This window comes from Xenopus tropicalis, chromosome 2, assembly GCF_000004195.4.
Source record: "Xenopus tropicalis strain Nigerian chromosome 2, UCB_Xtro_10.0, whole genome shotgun sequence".
NCBI classification, from domain to species: Eukaryota; Metazoa; Chordata; class Amphibia; order Anura; family Pipidae; genus Xenopus; species Xenopus tropicalis.
In genome coordinates, this window is record NC_030678.2 from 60,836,872 (window position 1) to 60,854,243 (window position 17,372).

General features: G+C 39.0%; 2 protein-coding genes across 4 annotated transcripts in view; one reads left to right on the forward strand and one right to left on the reverse strand.

The window, feature by feature from the left end:
• Nucleotides 1-5,579, forward strand: part of mov10 (Mov10 RISC complex RNA helicase) — a 34,507-nt gene extending 28,928 nt beyond the window's left edge. For both annotated transcript variants that reach the window (XM_002932117.5, XM_031896810.1), the window contains exons 21-22: nt 3,492-3,607; nt 5,014-5,579. In XM_002932117.5, the coding sequence (XP_002932163.1) occupies nt 3,492-3,607; nt 5,014-5,078 (181 nt within the window). In that variant the 3' untranslated portion in view covers nt 5,079-5,579. The remainder of the gene's footprint in view (nt 1-3,491; nt 3,608-5,013) is intronic.
• Nucleotides 5,580-8,375: 2,796 nt separating this feature from the next.
• Nucleotides 8,376-17,372, reverse strand: part of rhoc (ras homolog family member C) — a 35,914-nt gene continuing 26,917 nt past the window's right edge. Inside the window, exons 4-6 of one of the 2 annotated variants that reach the window (XM_012962520.3) lie at nt 16,217-16,337; nt 12,329-12,459; nt 8,376-11,476 (exon numbers count right to left, since the gene is read on the reverse strand). In XM_012962520.3, coding sequence (XP_012817974.1) covers nt 11,303-11,476; nt 12,329-12,459; nt 16,217-16,337 — 426 coding nt within the window. In that variant the 3' untranslated portion in view covers nt 8,376-11,302. 2 annotated transcript variants of the gene reach the window in all.

The window sequence follows — 17,372 nt, forward strand, 5'->3', positions numbered from 1 at the left end:
GTAGCGAACTGTTCGCCGGCGAACTAATTAGCGCGAACATCGGGTGTTCGCAAGTTTGCGAACTTTTCGCGCATGTTCGCAATTTGGGTTCGCGTGGCGTTTTTCCGCTGCGTTTTTTACTCGGCCTAAAAACGCTGCACAAGCCACACATGGCGTTTTTCACCAAATCCCGTTTCCATGGTGCTAATAGTGCGAAATAGCAAAAAACGGCCTTGAAATTTTTGCCCTTGATCCCCCTCCTGCATGCCACTGTCCAGGTCGTGACACCCTTTAAACAACTTTAAAATCAGTTTTCTGGCCAGAAATGGCTTTTCTAGGTTTTAAAGTTCGCCTTCCCATTGAAGTCTATGGGGTTCGCAAACTTTCGCACTTTTTGGCGTAAGTTCGCAAACTTTTTTTTTGAGGTTCACTACATCCCTACACATGAGGAAAAGTTGCACTCATACTCGGTGCCCCTAATCGACATGAATCTCTCTCTGATGTTTAACAGCAATATATTTCATAATTGCCTAGCAGTACAGTGTAATGCTGCCACCTACTGATACACTACATGGTAACAGATGTTGCCGTAAAATGCTAGTGCTACTGATTCTGTTTGTAAGCTGGCAAAAAATTCCCTTCTATTCCTAATGTGTTATGTTCAGGGTCATTAAGAAATAACTAACAGGCAGATAACATGATATGCTCCCATAGGTTTGGGATTAAAATTACAGATGGGCTTAAAGGAGAACTAAAGATTAACACAGAATTAGTTTAGAAAAGTAACCTGTTATGGGGATTATTTTTTTTATTTTTTTTTAAAGGTATATTTTATTAACATCAGACAGACAGGTGTGCCAGACATTTTACAAAATACATTTCCCCCACAGTTCTAGGTTATCTATTCAGATAAACAGGTTAGTCTCTGTGAAGGGTAGGTATGTCGCATTACTGTTGAATCATGCTGTGCAGAATCAGTCCAGTCCTGCCTCAATCCACAGGGTCCAAATCTGGTCAACTTTAGTTTGTGTTTCTCTCTCTCGCTTCTAAAGTAAGTTTAATTAATGGGATTGACTGGTTTACCAAGTGCTTCCATGTTTTGATGGATGGGGAGGGGGGCAAGCTCCCATTCACTGCATAGCAATATTTTTCCTGGCATAAAAAAGCAGAGTTTGGTACCGTATCTGTTTCTGGAGTAGCTTCTTAGTATTGTGTCCTCTAGGATTCCCAAAAGGCATATGGAAGGAGAAATAATGTGGGGGAAGTCCAGATTCTCAGCTAGTGACTTAAGAATTTTGTGCCAGTATCTAGCAATGTCAGGACACGACCATATCGGATGCAAAAAAATTGCTGGTGAGGCATTGCACCTGGGTCATGAGGGGTCTGGTTTCCTCCCCATTTTGCATAGTTTATGTGGTGTAATATATAATTGGTGCATTATCTTATATTGTACAAGACGATCCCTAGTTGATATTGGATGGTTGTAACAATTACTTCCTCCCGGTCCTCCAAGGTCAGTTGAGGGATGTCAACAAGCCATCAGGCTCTAGCTGTTTCAAATGGTTTGGGTTTGGCAGTGCGAAGTATACACATAGATTTGTAATACTAATTTAGGGGCTTCAGGCTTGTGGAGGATGTGTTCTATACTTGGTGAACTTATTTCTGGTATAATGGAAGTGAATTGGGCATTAAAAGCGTGCTGAAATTGTATTTGTAGAATTGTGGTTTTTGGGGTTGGCACTTTAATTTACTCATATGTGGGAAAGGTGGAATTTACAAAAAAGGTCACCAAGGTATTTAAGGTTCTGGGTTGGCCAAAAGATGAACTCTTGTAAGTATCAGAGATGTTAAAGATATGAACTGTCCCATAATGGAAGCCTAGGAGAGAACAACAGTGGGTCTTTTATATGGAGTTTCAGGGTTGCAATCCAGTTCCTATAGGGTAGAAAGAGTGTAGAGGGTACTTTTGGGAAGTCCTTTACACGTCGATAGGGGAACTTACACATTAACTTCAAGTAACTTTAAGTTACTGAAGTTACTTAGTTACTATTGGGCCCAGGATGAGAGCCTGAAGTGTCATGTTTGGGTTGTATGGGTCTGGGAGGAAGCACCAGTATAAATAGTATAGCTGTGATGCCATATAATACAATTGTAAGTTTGGAAGCGCCAGCCCTCCATCTGTGTAGGAGGCAGTTGGCAGAAATGGAATAAGTATTTTGCTAATAGTTTTGAATATCTTGGCAGTGAGATGTATGGGGTTATTTAATAAAAGGCACTAAAGTTGCCCAAGAGCAGTAACCCATAGCAGTCACCTGTTTTAATTGTATTGGTTGCTACAGGTTACTGCTCCTGGGCAAATTTAGTGCTTTTATTACATATGGAGGTATATGTTTTTGGGCCTTCTTTACTAGTCCAGGGAAACAACAGACCTTTTAGCAGTGAGCATCTTTTCCACTGATAATGCCCCCAGTATATGAAACCCCTAATTTTTCTGGCTGCTGTCAATAGCCTAAGTTTAGGGTTCAACTTTCAATATACAATATAAATATATAATGTAAATGTTTGCAATATAAGGCCAATTAGTATATTGTTTATATTCACTTTACATGGTAGTTCTGCATCTTAATTAAAAAATAGTCCTGTAGCATCAGCTTTTTGGGCAGATTGACATCATTCTCTACTTGATGGTTTGTTACAACCCCTATGGTTAGTTTCTCAACAGTAGCCCAGAACACAATGAGCATGTGAGTATAACTGACACACAAAAGATGGCCTTATAAATCCAAGATGGCAAGCTCCTGTAAACAAATTTGAAGATGGGTGTCGTTGCCAGGGCCGGATTTCTAAACCTCTAGGCCGCCCCCAGTCGCACGCCCCCCTCCCCCCGAGTGCGCATGCGCGAACAGGAGGGTTGCATGCGTGGTTGGCCAAAGTTGCATACGGAGCAGTAGGGAGAAGTCCCCATTGCTCCGTATGTGAACAAAAATTTTAAAAGATTTTAGTGCAGCGGGGCGGCATGCCGCCCCCAGGTTTCTGCCACCCAAGGCCCGGGCCTTTGTGGCCTCTCCACAAATCCGGGCCTGGTCGTTGCTATTATAGGTCTGTTGGTACAGCAAGTTTAGTATGTAAAATACTGCATTTCTAGCCATGTTCAAATTTAGATTTGGGAAAGCCATGAGTGTAAATATCTTTTACCACAAAAGATGGGGGAGAAAAAAGAACCTTAGGGTCATTTTATAATCTCATATACAGACATTGAAACATTTTGGGGTAAAATAGGGAATGCATTTTATTAATACATTAGGACAATTGCATAAATAGCAATTTTAGGCATTATTTTGCCCAGGTGATTATTTGCTCCATTGGCAAGAGACCAAACTTTAGATTACACCCCACCGTGCCAGAAGTCCCTTGGAGACATGACCTGGATGATGAAATGCTATGTGTGCCACTGCCCTTTTATTTTGTTTAGGGACATGATATTCATAAATTGTCCAATTTTTTTTGCCTAGGTTTCTGAAGTATTGTTCAGATAATGGCAGTTGCACAGGCTTTCCACTTGAAGATGTGTTTGATAGCGGTATAGAAGATCTTCTGGCTGACTTAGATATAAATGACCCACCACCTGGTAAGTTGAGGCAACCAACTTCTGAAAGCGGTGAAGAGTGAATATGTTATAGGGTGAACCATGTCTGGCACAGTAATGCAGGAAACTTACACTTTATTATAACTGAGAAAGTCATTTAGAATTAGAAGGTGTCTGGTAAGAGTTATGATGCAGTCTATGAATTATTAAAAACTCATACCAATACAGTTTCAGTAACAAGCCCACTGTGCTGAAACATAGTGAAAGCTCAGTGCACATCCCCAGGGTGCTACTTACCAGTGCACATAAACCCTAGAATGTACTTGGTTTGGCATTGAGGCCATAATTGAACAGGAATCGGGCATCTGCATGTGAGAAGCAGCACAGATGCCCAGTGCTGTCTTTTGACTGCAGTCTGAAAATGTAATGCAGGGCTGTCCCACTTCTGCAGTGCCGAGGGCAGGAATTTCTCTAGCCTACATGGTGGAGGGCCACTAATGGAAGCCAGTTTTGACTACTTTCCTTTTTTAATCTGCACCCATGTTATCACAATGATGGTAGAGCAGCAAAACCCCTAATGCTTGGTCCTCACTGCAGGGATATCCACCATCATTCATATGTGAAAGAATTATATTATGTCATATTAAGACACACCCTTAAATCCATATGCCCCCTCTCCTGTGGATAGCAAAGTAACCCCACATAATTACACACCTTAAGGACCATTTAATTTCCAACTGCTAACAAATTCACAGAACAAACCCCTGCCAGGTTCACCTCCCACAGGCAGCAGTCGGCAGGCAGAGTATGGCACACACAGGCAGTACTCGGCCTGCCCTATGCTACTTGTGTGTGTGCCATACTCTGCCTGCCCTATGCTGCCTGTGTGTGCCAATGCTGGCACTGCTCCTGCTGAGGTGTGAACAGGAGAACAATGTGGGTGATTACAGCCTGAGTCTGAGGTATGAGCAATGCAGTGTGTGAACAATGCAGAGATTAAAAGGTGTGAACAGTACAGGGGATTACATGTTTAAACAATAGGGGGGGGGCGCATGCGGGCTGCCAGTTGGACAGCACTGATGGCACTGATGTAATACAATCCAGCTGGCCAGTTGTTAAGCCTGTATGTATGACCAATTGAAGGTATAGTGCATAAGCCATAATGCTACTTACATACATACATACAATATATTCTTGTTAAGGCTAGGGAAAGGCATGTTTACAAACTTATACAGTTCCTAGTTAATCCAGAGAAAAGGGCTAAAGAAATCCTGGATTATGTGACAAATTCCTTGAAAAACACTGGGCTATTTCTTAATACCAGTAACCTTAAGCCTTAACCTTACCCTTAAAAGTACCTTCAGGTAACTGAAGATAAATCCTCCTTTCTTCTAATCTCAAGAGATGTCCAATGCTGATTACTCTGTGGCAACTGCTCTCTTTTACAGGGCAAGAGACTGGAGAGAGCTTTATCCAGCAGCAAGCTGAGCCAGATTGGAGACACGAACACTGAATCATTCATACTTTACTTGGTTGTATTGGGCAATGTCAAATCGGAGACACAGGGCAACAAACCCTCTCTAGAAACACGCGTGGAAACCACACTTTGCAACTTTAATTCAACTAATCCCTAAAAAACCACAACATGCCATGTTATCACAAACCACAAAGTAAATGCATTTAAGTGTTTTTTTTCCTTCGTCACCTTCACTGCATAAAAGGGTTTTAAATGAGTTATATCACATCACATATGAGCACATCACATATAAATTCTGCTGTAAAATTAATTGTATGGGTATAGCAGAGCAAACTGTTATATGTATTTTTATTTTTATATCCAGCACACATGGTAAGCAAGCATCGAAGCAAGAAATAATAAAACATTGTGAAATATTTTAGAAATAAAGAGACTGGGATATAAATAAGGTGTACATTATTTCAAAAAAGCATATTGTAAATGTTAATCTATTTAATTAAAGAAAAATATTGTAATTTATGGAAATAAATATACATTTATAGAAGAATAAATGTGTTGGGGATTTTTTTTTTTCACAATTGCAGGGGGACAGAATTTATTTCTCCTAGGATTTCATATGCCAGCTCTTGGTTGTACTCCCCTATTTGGAAGCTGCATTTTATGTAAAGCTCTTCAAAAAAAAATGGTCAATTTGCTGTGAATTGGTAAAACAAAACTCATATAAATAATATAAAGTGCTGGAGGTGGCACAATCCTTCCATAGGCCAATTATAAATGAAAACAGGATCACACCGCCTCCAGCACAGCGTGACTGAATGGAACAGGCAATAAACTGTCGGAGTGTTGTCTTTAGGTAGGTAATGCTGGGCCGGGGGTGCTTGGGTGCATTTTTAAACAGAAAAAAAATTGATGTTTACACTCCCCCAGTAATTCTGACAGATTCTTATTTTATAGGAACGGGTCAGTTTCAATGCTGCAGTTCCACTCTCTTTTACTCTGGATGCAGAGAAGGGAACCCAATGACCCGAGTAAAACGGAAGGGAAGAAGGGCATGACTAAGCTAGGAGGACAGCCCTTTTCCTCCCCTCCCCACCGGATCTTAGTTGATAGTTCAGCAAGAGAAAAGGAGGAACACCCCGGATGTGATCTCACCAGTCTCCCTCCCTCCCAAATAGGTGAAAACCATAGTCGCAGTGCGGGGGGTGGGGTCGACTTTGAGCCCCAGAGGAAATTAAAAAGGTACAGTTGGAAGGTGAGTGGGTAACTGGGTAGGCCTGGGGTCCCCAGGGAGATGGATAATCCAGAATGGGACTTCGATAGTAGACAGGACACAGGCTCCGGGCCTGGGCTCAGGGTCAGACCTCTTTGGAGGATATAAGTTATTTGACTGTTATTTAATGTTTGGATTTAAAAATGGTTAATAAAAGTTATGGTTGTTTATATCTATATAATTGCTGATTATGTTAATTTGCAATAAACAACTGTGGCCTTCTCTCCCCAATTAAGTTGTCCGTGCTTTATTGTGGGCACAGGGGGAGGGTAGAGGGGTACAACGGGCTCGACGCTGCATTAGTCATGGCTTTATGCAACCTGTAGCAGTTTGCTGTAATAAAAATGTAGTCACAAATAGGAAAAATTTGTTCACACAAAGGCATACATTTTCACATTGCAAATATTTTTCTGTTAACTTTTTTTTTTGCATTTCCCAATTTAAGCAACAGCAAATAAGCATTGCCACAAACTTTTTAATAGAAACTGCTACGCATCTGCCTTCAGATCCATCAATTATTTTATTTTGCATCCAGCAATACATGAATATGGTTATAGTTTAACAACATTTCTACTTACTTTGGTACTGAAGGAGTGAATGTCTTCAATCAAATGAATTTCAATATAGTTAGTTAGCCAAAAATGTAATCTATAAAGGCTGGAGCAGGCAGATGTCCAACATAATGGCCTGCTTTACTACTTTCTAGAGACGAAACTAAAAGGGGAGACAGAGAACCACTAAGTGCCAATGGATATTGGTTCTCTATTACATATATGTACAATCAAATTAATTGAAGGCAAGGCCAAGTATACTATCCCTTTGTAAATTGGCATTCAGTACCAAAACAATCTGTCTGCAATTTTAAATTTTGAGGCCCTGACATACAATTGTTTCAGTTGCCCATAGGGCCATAAAGATGTAATTGGCATGTCTCCATCTACAATCTTTATGTGATGATGAATACCTGTCATTTTTGGACTTAAGTCAATGCTATGTGTGTGAAGTATAAGGCATGCACCCAATCATAAGTACTATACTTAAAGGAAGATTTAGTCATCAAAGGACCATCTCAACCATTAAGTGGACATGACAATGGGGGCAAAACTATTATAGCTGTGTTTATTCTGCAGGGACAGTAGACAAGGGTCCTGTTACTTGACTTTTATTTATGTTTTAAAAATAAATTGGTATTGTTTTCCTTCTCCCATTTTTCCTAGTGTCAACCCAGTGAGTGTCACTGTGGACTCTCTTAAAGGAATACTGTCATAGGATGCATCAGTTAATAGAGCTTCTCCAGCAGAATCCTGCATTGAAATCTTTTTCAAAAACATTTTTTTTATATTTAATTTTGACTTTTCATATGGGGCTAGCCATATTCTTCCATATTTCCCAGGGTGCCACAGCCATGTGACTTGTGCTCTAATACACAAAAAGAAAAACTCTTACCCGCACACTCTGGCTCTCCAAACAGTGATGCTTGGTGCACAGATGCAGTTGCACGTTCGCAATAACCTTGCAAAGGCTTGCCTTGCTTATAATTGCTTTGGAGTGCCAGTGCTTGCTCTTTTTCTTGTATTACAACAAACCATGACACTAATCATTATGAACAGCGAGTTCCTCTTGGAACTGATCTGTGTGACACATCATATCATGGGCGGAGACACACTATGGTTTATCTACTAAAATTGGGCAAATTTACCTTAGCGCAGTAGTCCATAACAACCAGATACTTTATTCTACCTGCAACAGAGGGCAAATTTTTTGATACATAAGCCCCACAGAGAGGTATGTAGCAACCTCTTAAATGGGAAGTGGCAAACCAATGTAATGGCCTAAAATAAACATATTAAGGCAAAGATTTCTTTGCCAGCTATATGACAAAAACACGCACTTAAAACTGGTCAATCATGCTTTAAATCACATTAAAAAAAAAAAAAAAAACAGCTTGAGAGACCCTTACAATGGGGACTCATTGTGTAGGTAATCCTTTGTGCTAATCTTTTGTTAGCAACTCGGGAGCATTTATAAAAGCCACATCGATGTCTCCAAGAACAAACACAGAGTAAAATACCATTTTGCATTTATTTTCCCATTATACATTTTTATTTTTACAATTGAAAAGTCACATGTGTCAGATCAAACTTTACAGGCAGTCAGGCAAAGAACAGAATTCCGGACAGACAAAGTTATCTTACAGTTATAGGCTTTATTTCTATTAATTAAAAAGGCAAATATGTGGGACACAAGCCAAAGGTCTGAAAGAAGATAAAGCTAGTTTGTTGTTTTGCTGTACACAGCACATACAATAATGTTTTTAGAAGACAAAGCACAAACAGGGTTCTTCAAACAGATTGTTACACTTATCAAAAATGCTGGTGTTTAATGTGTGCATTATTTAGTGATAGCGCAGGGGCTTTTGGGAAGCAGGAAAGCAAAACAGGGAGAGAAAACTTGTTTCCTTAGTATAAATAATTTTCTGGTGGGTGCAGTCACCTGCTGTACATTTTTAATATGTGCTTTTTATTGATAAAGAAATATGTGAAATTCTTGTCTTTGTAGAAAGTCATTTGCAATCAGCCAGTGGCTTATGATCAGCTATCAGACCTTTCAGAAAAGGTCATATCTCAACCCTTAGTCCAGTGGTTGCTGGACTTTTTTGGTTCAAGCCCCAGAGCTTAAACCTTTCATGAGGGCTCCTCTTAGCTCACAGCAAAGTTATGAATATATTCTAAAATTGTGCTATCAACCATAGTAGCTTCCCCGAATTACACTGAATGTTACCTTCATGCTAAGTTTTCAGAAGTATCTATAATAAGTAATTCTCTTCACATCTCACCCTAACTGGTTTAGCCCCTCCTTACCACTACTGCTGCTCCACCCAGGGGGCCCAGCCCCACAGTTTGGAAGTACAATATTAGTAAAACGATATCCTATCATCAGCTAAAGAATGGCATTCTTGATTTCTGATCTTGATTATTGACTGGGACTAGTTGGGAAACGGTGCTCACTATAGGCAACAAAATACACTCCTATTGCCCTAGCATCAGTATGAGAATGTCAGCCAATGATTTTTTTCTTGATTATATAATTTAAGTGACAACTTACATTCAGGTCAATGGCAATGTAGTTTTGGGCATTTTGTCCCCCCCCCCTCCCTCCACTGAAAAAACACCCTATGTGCCATTTCCCTAAGACAATGAATGGATTAGAAGATAATATATATTATCTGAACGTGGATAGGGGAAAATAAGCTATAGACATTTGGCACAGGTCTTAATGTAATGAAAATGATTACTGACGTAAGCTGGAGCAAGCAATAAATAAAGCTTGTAAAGAAGTTGCTGTATCAGTTTTTTACCATCCAATTCCATCCCCTTAGATATAGATTGTGCGCAAAAACATTTATCTAGATATCCAGATGGAGATGAGTGGGAGCTGCTAAACTGCTAGAACACTGTGCTATTGGATTCTAGCAACACTGGCACAGCACCTGTAAACAGTATGGCAGTGACCTTTATGTGTGCAACGGCAAATTTGCCAAAATAATGCTCTAAACACACAAATAGCCATGCTTGTATATTTTCCTGAATATTTTACAAATAGGGAGAAAATTCAGTCTGTAAAAAGAAGGTACAAATTAAGAAGGCAAAAGGAAATTTTGAAAGACAGTGTAAAGGACTGACGTTTAGGCCAAAAAATACAGATCACTGTGCTAAACCCTTAAAAACCCTTTAATGATATTCTTTAGCTAAGCAGCACTATAAGGAGTCCTGGAGGCAACATTTTGTTTGTTAAAACAAACATAACATATTGTTGTTATTCTATGTTTGCCTATAGATTGAAAATGCATATGTATATCTTGGGCATCACAATGACAAATGGACTTTTATACAAGGGACTAGCAAAAGGCCATGTAGGAAACAAAAATATCCATTTACCTTTCATGAAACTATTGGACATTTTAAAATCCCTTATAAGGAAATCATTTTAACAAAATTTTATGTATTTTCCTCTTGTAAAGTATAACTATCATCTGAATGTTACCACACCATTGGTACTTATTTTGCATATCACTATAAATAGGAGATGCCATATTACTGATGTATTCTCTGTAAACTTTAACAGGGACATTCTGTGATAATGTTACTTTTGGCATTATTTCTAGGTCTATATGTAAATATGCAAAGAAGAAATCTTTGGGTTTGCCATACTTTTTAACTGAATACACTGAAAAACCTATTCATAAATAAACCCTCTATATTCTCAATAATAGTAACACATTGTTACAAAAGAGAAGAGCCCTAAAGTCAACTTCAGAAAACCCATGTTGAGAACCTAATTCTTTTGGTCCATTTGGGCACAAAATATGTTTATACCTAGGGTAATATAGAAGGCAGTAGGGAGGCCACTGCAAAACATCAGGAATGAGTGATTAGGGCAAGTTGATTGTAGACTGTATTGTGTTATGTAGAGTATGTATGTATGTAGAGTCTAAACACATTCAAGTGAGTTTAAGTACAGTAAGGGAAATTTCTACCCCTGACCATTGCCAGACAAAAATGATAAATAGACCATTTCATAAAAAGATCATTGGACATTTAAAATATTACACCAATATTTTCTGACTAGAAAAGCCAGAATATGGCACAGAGAAAAAGCCAACCAGAATCCCACATGTGCTTTTTAAGTCTAAAACCAGAAGAAAAAAAAAATATGGGTCCCATAATGAGACAGGGTTGTTTAAAATCATCCCCTGCTTTATCGCAATCCCAGACATTGCCTAATTCTAGAGAGATCAATAGGTGGGAAAAACAAATTAAAAAAAAAAAATAACAAACAAACATAGATACATACAATTACAATACAGACTGTGCATATAGCTCTTTGCTACTGAAGTCTCTGGCATCAACATAGCAGGTGGTGCAGCAGCAAAAAAAGAGCTTCTCATGTTGTTCTTTTCTTGGTTTTCTAAAAGGCTTTAGGACTTTTCTTATAGAATGGAACAACGTTGCTTCTTCCTGTGTTTCCTAACTTGTAAGGCAGCCCGTGTGGCCATTTCAAAAACTTCTCTCACACCATCCTTTGTCTTGGCAGAACACTCCAGGTAACCAAATGCATTGATTCTGTTGGCCATTTCTCTGCCATCTTCTGGTTTGACTGGCTCCTGCAAATGAGCAATAAGTGAACAAAGGCAAAGGAATGGTTAAAAATCAAGTAGGGGTGCAATATATAGAGAGGTGGCATGGGGGAATAAAGGCAAGGGATATAAATAAAAGGAGGTGAGCTTGTGCAGTGTCCACGTATAAGCCTAGTTTTTCAGCACCCAAAATGTGCTGAAAAAAGTCACCCTCGGCTTATACTCGAGTCGGTTGCCATGGGTCCCTCCAGACTACCACCCTCTGTCCTTTGTGTGCAAATTAGGAAACCCGCAACCAGACCCTCCTGTGCCCTGGCCCGTCCCAAATTCATCTTCATCTACCATCCTCACCTGTCCCATGCTGCACTTGACATTGCACTTCTATATGAACTATACATAGTTTTGAAGGATTTTAACTCTTTCTGTTGTAGCTTGATTGCTGATTGAGCTAAGGGGGTAGTACTCTTAAGGTATCATTGTTGATACCATATTGTTTTTGTTGACCCTCTTCTCCACTTACAGAGCTAGTTTACTGTTTTTCTTTGAAATAAATATTTAAAAACATATACCCCACTGATGCCTCATTTAATGTAATTTTATTGGAATTTATTTTGGTTATTGAAATTTAGCAGTAGCTGCTGCATTTCCCACCCTAGGCTCGAGTCAATAAGTTTTTCCAGTTTTTTTTAGGTAAAATTATAAGCCGAGGTACCTAATCAGGTTGGCTTATACTAGAGTATATACGGTAACTTTTTCAAAAAATGTCAGTGGCATAAGATAAATAAAAATACCACAGAAAAATTAGTTCCTACACACAAAAAGTTTGCCTCATTTAACCAAAAAGTTTTGTGAATGTGTGCTGCGCTTTCTGTATGTTACCTGCTTCATCTTTGTCAGCTCTCTTCTAGTGTGTTCATCATTTCTTAGATCCTTTTTGTTACCAACAAGAATAATGGGTACGTTGGGACAAAAATGTTTCACTTCCGGTGTCCATTTCTCGGGAATATTTTCTGAAGGAAAGACAAGAGGAGAGAAGTATGGTTGTATGTGAATAAGAGAAAATGTATTTCAGTTTACAGCCAAGTTCAGGTGCTTTACATAAACTTGCTATATATGTGCAAAAACTACGTGATTTTACACTTTAGCACTTCATATTAAGATTTCATACTGCTACAATATATTGAAGGAAAATGTCATTAAAAGGAAAAGGAACGTGCTATTCACCGAGGCATTCCAATTTATGAGGCACCATCCTATGAATATAAATCACTAAGCTTCAGGTGGGCAAAACACACAATGATATTATCGTACAAACAAATTATATTTGATACATCGGTGTGTGTATAGTAGAATACAAGGCAACCGATACTGGTAAAAGTCTTGGATATCAGTCGCCTCTGCGATTAGACAAGACTGAAAATTTTGATTGGGCACCTTTAAAGGTGAACATTGTAACATTCATGCTAAATCGTCTGATGGGGTAAAGAATTCCTTTGTTTCTACCTGAAAATTTGACGATTTAGCTCATAACGTCAGTAGAGTGGACAAACGATCTTTCTTATGAACAATGATTGTGTGAAAGATTGTAATTGTGGTGTGTACGGCCACCTTTAGACCAGGGCTGTATTTAGCCCCGCCCCCTTTCTCCAGCAAATGAGTTGTTTCATAGTCCTTTTGCTTATGAAATTGGGAGATTAATAGTTTTGGTCAATTGCAAGAGATAAGTATTTTGTTTACTATAGGGGCATTAAAGCCTAACCAGCAAACAGATATCAATAAAACAATCCATATGTAAAGCGCTGTGTCATATAAATGAATCCTTTTTAGGAAAACTATAAATTTCTAATAGTATGTGCCACTGTATAACTCCCTATTTAAAAAACTTTCTATTTAAGTACACAAAAAAAAAGGCAGTGTCAGACTGGCCCACCAGGATACCAGGAAAACTCACGGTGGGCCCACGTGTCAGTGGGCCCTCCTGCTCCTGACCATTTGGCCTGTTTCATGGTCATTCCCTATTTGTGAATGGGAAGAAAGAGGAGAAATAGATGGAAGAATAGATGCTACCATGTAAATAAAAGGGACTAGGAAAATAAAGAGGTTGGGTGAGGAAGGAGGAAAAATAGTTTGGAAAACGGGCCTATGGTCTAAGGTTTTCTGGTGGGCCCCTGGGTTCCCAGTCTGATACTGACAAAGGGCATGAATATGCAAGGTTACATGAACCAACAGACAGTTATATCTTTTACGCCAAGGCTGCTTCTTGTTACCAGTAGAAGCTGCATTATTTCCTGTCAGATGGTCAGTGATACAGATTATCACACAATGGTGGTTCAGATAAACAATATAAAAATTATCCAACATTGTACATAAGTAATAAGTGTATACAATAAAAATACAGATTACATACAAGAAACAAACCTATGCATGATATAAAGCCCTGACCTAAAGAGCTTACAATCTAAAAGAAATATTTTAGATATTTATATGTCAGTTTGGTAAGATTCTTTAATAGGTCACCTATTTAAATGTTGGCTAAGTATTTATTCTGAATATATACTTTTCCTTTATTACTTTAGCCCAATAGCATCCCTTTAACCCCTTCCCTGCCAACAACGTAGGTACAACATAGTTTTAAAAAAAGCAGTTATCTGCTGTAGTACCTACGTTATTGGTTCTAATGCTTTTTTTCAATGCAAAAGCCGCCGGTGCAGAGAGTCAGCTGTGCCCCCAACCCCCTCGGCAACGAGCCAAGGGGGCTGGCAAGTCGGTCCAAGATGTCGCATCGCAGCATGGACCTACAAGCAGCAGACGCAATCGCATTGCGCCTGCTGCTTGTGTTGTGTCTTCATCTGTTGCTTGTCCCCCCGCGCTGCCCACGCACTTCCTGTGCTGGAAGGACCACAGAGAGGAGCCCTGCCTGCGATCCCTAAGACCTTCTAATGGTAAGTGCTGTCTATTTGCCTAATACACACAATTTAGCACAGATTTTTTTTTTTTTGCTATTTTGCACATTCTAGCACACTCTAGCACTCTTCAGCACACTTATATACACAATTTTTTTTTTTTTTAAGTTTTTTTTTTTACCCCTTGTCTTTAGTTTTTTCCCTAAAAACTGCATGACTATTGGATCAGATATTCTGACCACTAATTATGCTGTCATTATTTTGTTGTTTCATTGATTTGCACAATTTTTGTGGTTTTATTGCATTTTTATCCCTATATTAGTGTTCCTGGTCTGATTTTAGCATAGCTTTGCCATGTGTAACTTTGGTGTACAAAAATAACTTTACCTATTTTGAATAAAAAATATATGACTTTCTGGGGTGAATGTACTTTTTAGTAGCGTTATCCCACATATAATGATGTAAATGTTGATTTTGCAGAAGCTGAAATGACAGAAATGATAGATCATTTGGGGGTATGTTCACATTGGGGCCCCTACATGCCACATATTTAGGTAAAGCACGTTCAGGAGACATGGGACTTTCCAAATCAGTTGTATTTTCATGCATAAAATAATTTTAGTTTCTGGTGTATGTGTTTATATTATGGAAAAAAAATTTTCTTCATTTTTTAGACATAAAAAATATATGTCTATGTTACAGAATTGGAATTACACAAAAATTCCACCATATTTTGAAAGCCTAGGTTGTCCTGAAAAAAACGATATATAGTTTTCCTGGGTAAACTAAAAGTCCCCCCGAGGAAAGGCCCCTAAAGTGAAACAGTGCAAAATGTTCAAAGACTGTCTGGCAGTAAAAGTTCCACTTTGTCCAAAACGGCTGGCAGTGAAAGGGTTAAAGTTTGCTCCTGTTCTAGTAAACCCACAACAACCAATCAAAGTGTAGCATTTACACTATTTACAACTATTTGAATATTTTTATTAAGTTCAATTAAAGCTATGTCTTAGGTTAAAGATATGCATTTTTTTAAATGTTCCGCATCATTCCACTAGGTGGAGTATGCCATAAAACATTTCAGTATAGAAAACTTTACAAGAAAATGGCATTGCTGTAAAACCTCCTGATATCAACGAAAGCAGGTCTCTTGGCTGCCTTATTACTGCCTTTTGAGTAACTAGTATACTGTTGGACAAACCACCTCCAAATAGTTCTTTTGGCAACTGTACAACAAGGTTACTTCTAAAAGCTGTTTAGAGATCATGTAAAAAAGTCAAAGGCAGGTGTCCTTTTTTTAAAATGGAAGACCTTTCTTTGCTTTATGATTCTAGAGGTTTTGGCGCTAGTAACAATATGAAAAAGTCATGGTTTTCAAGTTTTTTCCTGCTTGTACTTTTTCACTTCAGATCTTTTAATAAAGGACTAGATATTTGTGGTTTTAGTGCAAAAAGAGTTTAATCATGGTTTCAAAAACCTCTAAATGCCAAGAAAATTAGAATGTTGATAAATGCACCTCCCAAGGAGGCCATACATGTGTCGATAAAATCTGCCAACTGACAAGTTGGCTCGTGTATGGGGCGACCTTGCCAAATGAGGGGACCTTACAATGTTATGCCAGCTTCAGGCATAGGAATGCAGAAATCAAAAACCTACCTGCAATCTTTAGGCAAAGCTGGGCTATTTCTCAAGCTGTGAAATATACATACAAAGCTGTATCTTTCTCATGCCTACCTTTATGGTTATATTTCTCACACTACTCAGACTTGCTTGTTTAAATTCCAGAGGAAAATCACATTTTAATATTTTTTTTCTGTGCAGTCATGCAGAAGGAAAAGCAGTGTAGAACAGGCACAAAAGGGATTCATACCTAAGCTGTCAGGGCTGTCAATTGAGAAACACATCAAGATAACATCGGTATCAGGGTAAGAAAGGGGGCGTAGCCTGTCATAATCCTCCTGTCCCGCTGTGTCCCACAGAGCCAATTCCACCTATAATGAAATAACCTAATTAGCTTGTTCAAGAGGAGAGGAAGGATTATCAGATTAGATAAAGAGCAAAGCAGAAACAAAGAGTTATTTCATTTTACAAAACACATAATACAGACCCGATTCATACATAATAATTTGGCTTACTAATCCAGGTCATTAAAATAACAGGACTTTAACAGACCTGTAGACCAAATGTCAAAGTAAACATTTTATTATTATTTTTTTTATATATATATTGATCAAGCACCAACAAATAACTTATTATTTGGAAACAAATTTCCTATTTTATATGACTAAGAGTCTCATTACCCTGTAGAAGGCATGAATGACACCTAACTCCTGTTATCTTCCTACACAAAAGACTTTTTGCATCAGTTAAACCTTTAAGACATCTGGGTTAAAGGTCCCCATACACGGGCCGATAGAAGCTGCCGATATCGGTCCCTTGGACCGACTCGGCAGCTTATCGGCCCGTGTAGGGGCAGAAACGATCGGACTGGCCGACCGATATCTGGCCTGAAATTGGCCAGATATCGGTCGGCCAGGTTAGAAAATCCCGTCGGATCGGGGACTGCATCGGCTCGTTGATGCGGTCCCCGAACCGACTGCCCCATTGCCGCTTGCAGAATTCTATCGTTTGGCCCCAGGGCCAAACGATCGAATTCACCGACATGCCTCCCCGATATCGCCACCCGTAGGTGGGGATATCGGGTGAAGATCCGCTCGCTTGGCGACATCGCCAAGCGAGCGGATCTGCCGGTGTATGGCCACCTTAAGTGTTTAACGAAAAATGAACAGTAACAGAAAAAAGTATTTTAGAAATACTACTACAGTTTAAATAACAGAGCTGCTGTGTAGCCATGGCGGCAGCCGTTTGATCTGAAAAAAGCTAAATGGCACATGTTTACACAACTTATAAAAAGGTGTAGAAGACAATGGTTTTTAGTTCTTACACAGGAATAAAAACAAGGATCAAATGCTATTCATGGCTTGCTACAAGTACAGGATGAAAACCTTTCTTGTATAAAAATGTGC